The following is a 3,031-nucleotide window of genomic DNA, read 5'->3' as shown; positions in this document are numbered from 1 at the left end:
AAAGCTGTCATCAAGGCAAAGTGAGGCTACTTTGAAAAATCTAAAATATATTTTTGCATATCACACTTCTACCGGACCACTGAGGTTGCACATGCAAAAGCCCCTGGCAGGATATTAATTAGCATGAAATAAAAGGTGCACTTGATTAAGCTCACCCAGTGCAATGGGTAGGTAGAGTTCACTCTTTAAAACCATTGGATTTGTCCATGATGCGCAAACCCTCCAGCACACCAGCTGAATGAAATCAAGCGCACCTAATCTCAATTGGGAAATTGGACCAATGGAAATGATGTTCAGTGGCTTGCAGATGTACCTAATTAACCAGCCAGATTAGAAGGGTCTAGGATTCCTTTGTAAGGCACAGCAAGAAAGACAATCAGATACAATATCAGGGATCTCCTGGTAAGGCTTCTGGCTACCATTAGTTCTGAATACTGAGGTTTTGATGAGAAAAATGGCTGTGAGTTTTGAAATGTCTTTGAGGTAAGTTGTATGGCTCTAGTTTGTTTCCCTTGTCTTCCATGTTTTACAGGTAGCTGTATTTAACTGACTAGGATGTTTTTCTTTTTCTTTAGAATTTCTTGGATTTGTTGCCTGCTAATTGGAGGGATAACCTGTTATCCTCCACCTAAAGGTGTGTTTTGTTCTACACATTTAATTCAGTAAAAATAACACTGTATAAATCCCAGAACTTCAAATGCTGGCATTTTACGATTTGTAACTTTCTTTTATTTCGTAGGTAACTATAGATATATTCCCCCAAATAAATTAAAAGGAACCACGACTGGCCCAAATACTTTAGGTGGAGCAACTGGATCCCGTACCTCAGCAGCAGAAACAGCCACCCACAATGCCTCAGCAAGTGCCACGACTGGCCCAACTACTTTAGGTGAAGCAACTGGCCACAGTGCCTCGGCACCGGCCCCCCCCCGTAATGCCTCGGCAAGTGTGGTAACTGGCCCAAATACCTTAGGTGAATCACCTGGCCACAATGCTTCATCAGGTTTCACGGCTGGCCCAAATACCTTGGGTGACGCATCCGACTCCCGTGCCTCAGCAGAAGCAGCCGCCCACAATGCCTCAGCAAGCGTCACGGCTGGCCCAAATACCTTATGTGAAGCAACCGGCCACTTTGCCTCGGCAGTGGAAGCAACCGGCCACAGTGCCTCATCAAGTGCGGAATCTGGTTCAAATGCCTCGGCAGAAGCGACAGGCGCCCTTGCCTCGGCAGAAGCGACAGGCGCCCTTGCCTCGGCAGAAGCGACAGGCGCCCTTGCCTCGGCAGAAGCGACAGGCGCCCTTGCCTCGGCAGAAGCGACAGGCGCCCTTGCCTCGGCAGAAGCGACAGGCGCCCTTGCCTCGGCAGAAGCGACAGGCGCCCTTGCCTCGGCAGAAGCACAGCCTTGAACAGGAGGGCCAACTCCTCAAGCAACATGGATTTTAGCAGCAGTGATGTTTCTCAGGATTTTGTGTCTGATAGTGACAATGAAGGCACCTAATGTGTCAGCTCCAGCAGCGTTCAAGGCAGCATCGTTGAACAGTCAGTTCTCATCCCAATATAGTTACAAATCGTTTATGAGAATGGCAGAACTGTCTACTCCCAATCCTGCCACACCACTGGGGAGGTTATACCTTTTTGATAGCGGAGAAGCATATCCCCACCTGCTAAAAACTCACAACCTGTTAAAGGAACCCCACCACAAGGGAACGGCTACTGGGATGCAATGTATAACTTTTACACATCTGAACTTTGCGTTCTGATTTTGAAATCCTTTGTACTAATCATCTATCAACAGAATTGTAAATGTAGATTCATCCTTTGGATGACAATTCTGAGTTGTTGCTGACACTTTCTTTAAGCTTCCACTGTATGCTTTTGCGACGGCCAGGGAGTTGCTGCTGCTCATGCTACCCTGCATTACTTGTAAAACAATAAAATATTGTACCTTTAAAAGTGCCTCCTTGTGTTTTTGAAATATTGTGTGTTTAATGTCTACCTTTGGCTTGCTGGTTGAGAACAGTGTTGGTTGCCAGTGCAATTTGTAGTAAAAGGGAATGTGGTTCACAGTTCCTAATCTTTTGGATTTCAAATGTATAATTTCTATTTGCTGCTGGTTGACAAATCCCAAGATTGGCTCTACATTAAAGCCACTGAACCACGTTTACATGGATACTGAAGTATTTATTTTGTGTTGACATGTAAAGATCAAATCCTGTTTTACAAAAACCTGAAAGCTTGTACCCTGGAGATGGGCTACTATGGCATGTAAACATCTTAATTCTGTTTTGTAGTATGCACAGGCTCCGTTTCATGGTTGTCTGACTGTCAAACAAATCAATTTAAAGTTGGCTACCTGCTCAGTTTGATGCACCATAACTGAGTTTAATGGCTACTTTCACCCCTAATTTAGACAAGTTTCTGCTTACTTACATTAGGTAGGCCATTTGTCAACTATAGTTTAATACATGCAGCTTCTTCTGTCACAACTTGTTGCCCCATAAGACTAAAGTAGTGCTCACAAATGTCTTACGTTGATAGACTGAATGCATTACTAATCTTAACAGGTAAAATGATTGAAGGCGCAGGTAGCATGCTAGAACACATTGGTCCTGTGCCAAATGTCATTTTGACAGATGAGGAAATGGAAAGCTGAGAATGGTAACTTCAGTCTTGGGTGTGTATTTTATGTGGTTGAAATGCTGTCTGTTAGCAAAAGTGTCAAAGATGACACATTACACATGCATTCGCATTTACCCTGAGACGCTGATAGAAATATTTATCAACTGTTCCCAAGACAATTTAAAGATACATTTTTATCATTTCACTGCAAATGAAGTTAAAATAAACTCAAAAGAAACGTCCTCTCGCTGTCACCTGTTTTTATTTTCAGCAAACTTAACTTGTAAATATTTGTATGAACATAAGAAGAGACAAACTGAACAAGTTCCACAGACATGACTAACAGAAATGGAATTATGTGTCCCTGAACAAAGGGGGATTCAAAAGTAATAGTATCTGCTGTGGCCACCT

At 43.4% G+C, this 3,031-nt stretch overlaps 1 protein-coding gene across 1 annotated transcript; it reads left to right on the top strand.

Moving 5' to 3' along the window:
* Positions 1–318: 318 nt before the first annotated feature.
* LOC106590952 (uncharacterized protein DDB_G0284671) lies at positions 319–1,954 on the top strand. The gene is made up of 3 exons (XM_014182128.2): positions 319–483; positions 576–634; positions 740–1,954. The coding sequence occupies exons 1-3, from the start codon at positions 446–448 to the stop codon at positions 1,405–1,407; spliced, it is 765 nt and encodes a 254-aa protein (XP_014037603.1). The 5' UTR covers positions 319–445; the 3' UTR covers positions 1,408–1,954.
* The last annotated feature ends 1,077 nt before the right edge of the window (positions 1,955–3,031 follow it).

Source organism: Salmo salar, unplaced genomic scaffold (assembly GCF_905237065.1).
Source record: "Salmo salar unplaced genomic scaffold, Ssal_v3.1, whole genome shotgun sequence".
NCBI classification, from domain to species: domain Eukaryota; kingdom Metazoa; phylum Chordata; class Actinopteri; order Salmoniformes; family Salmonidae; genus Salmo; species Salmo salar.
This window is presented reverse-complemented; position numbering and strand designations above follow the sequence as displayed.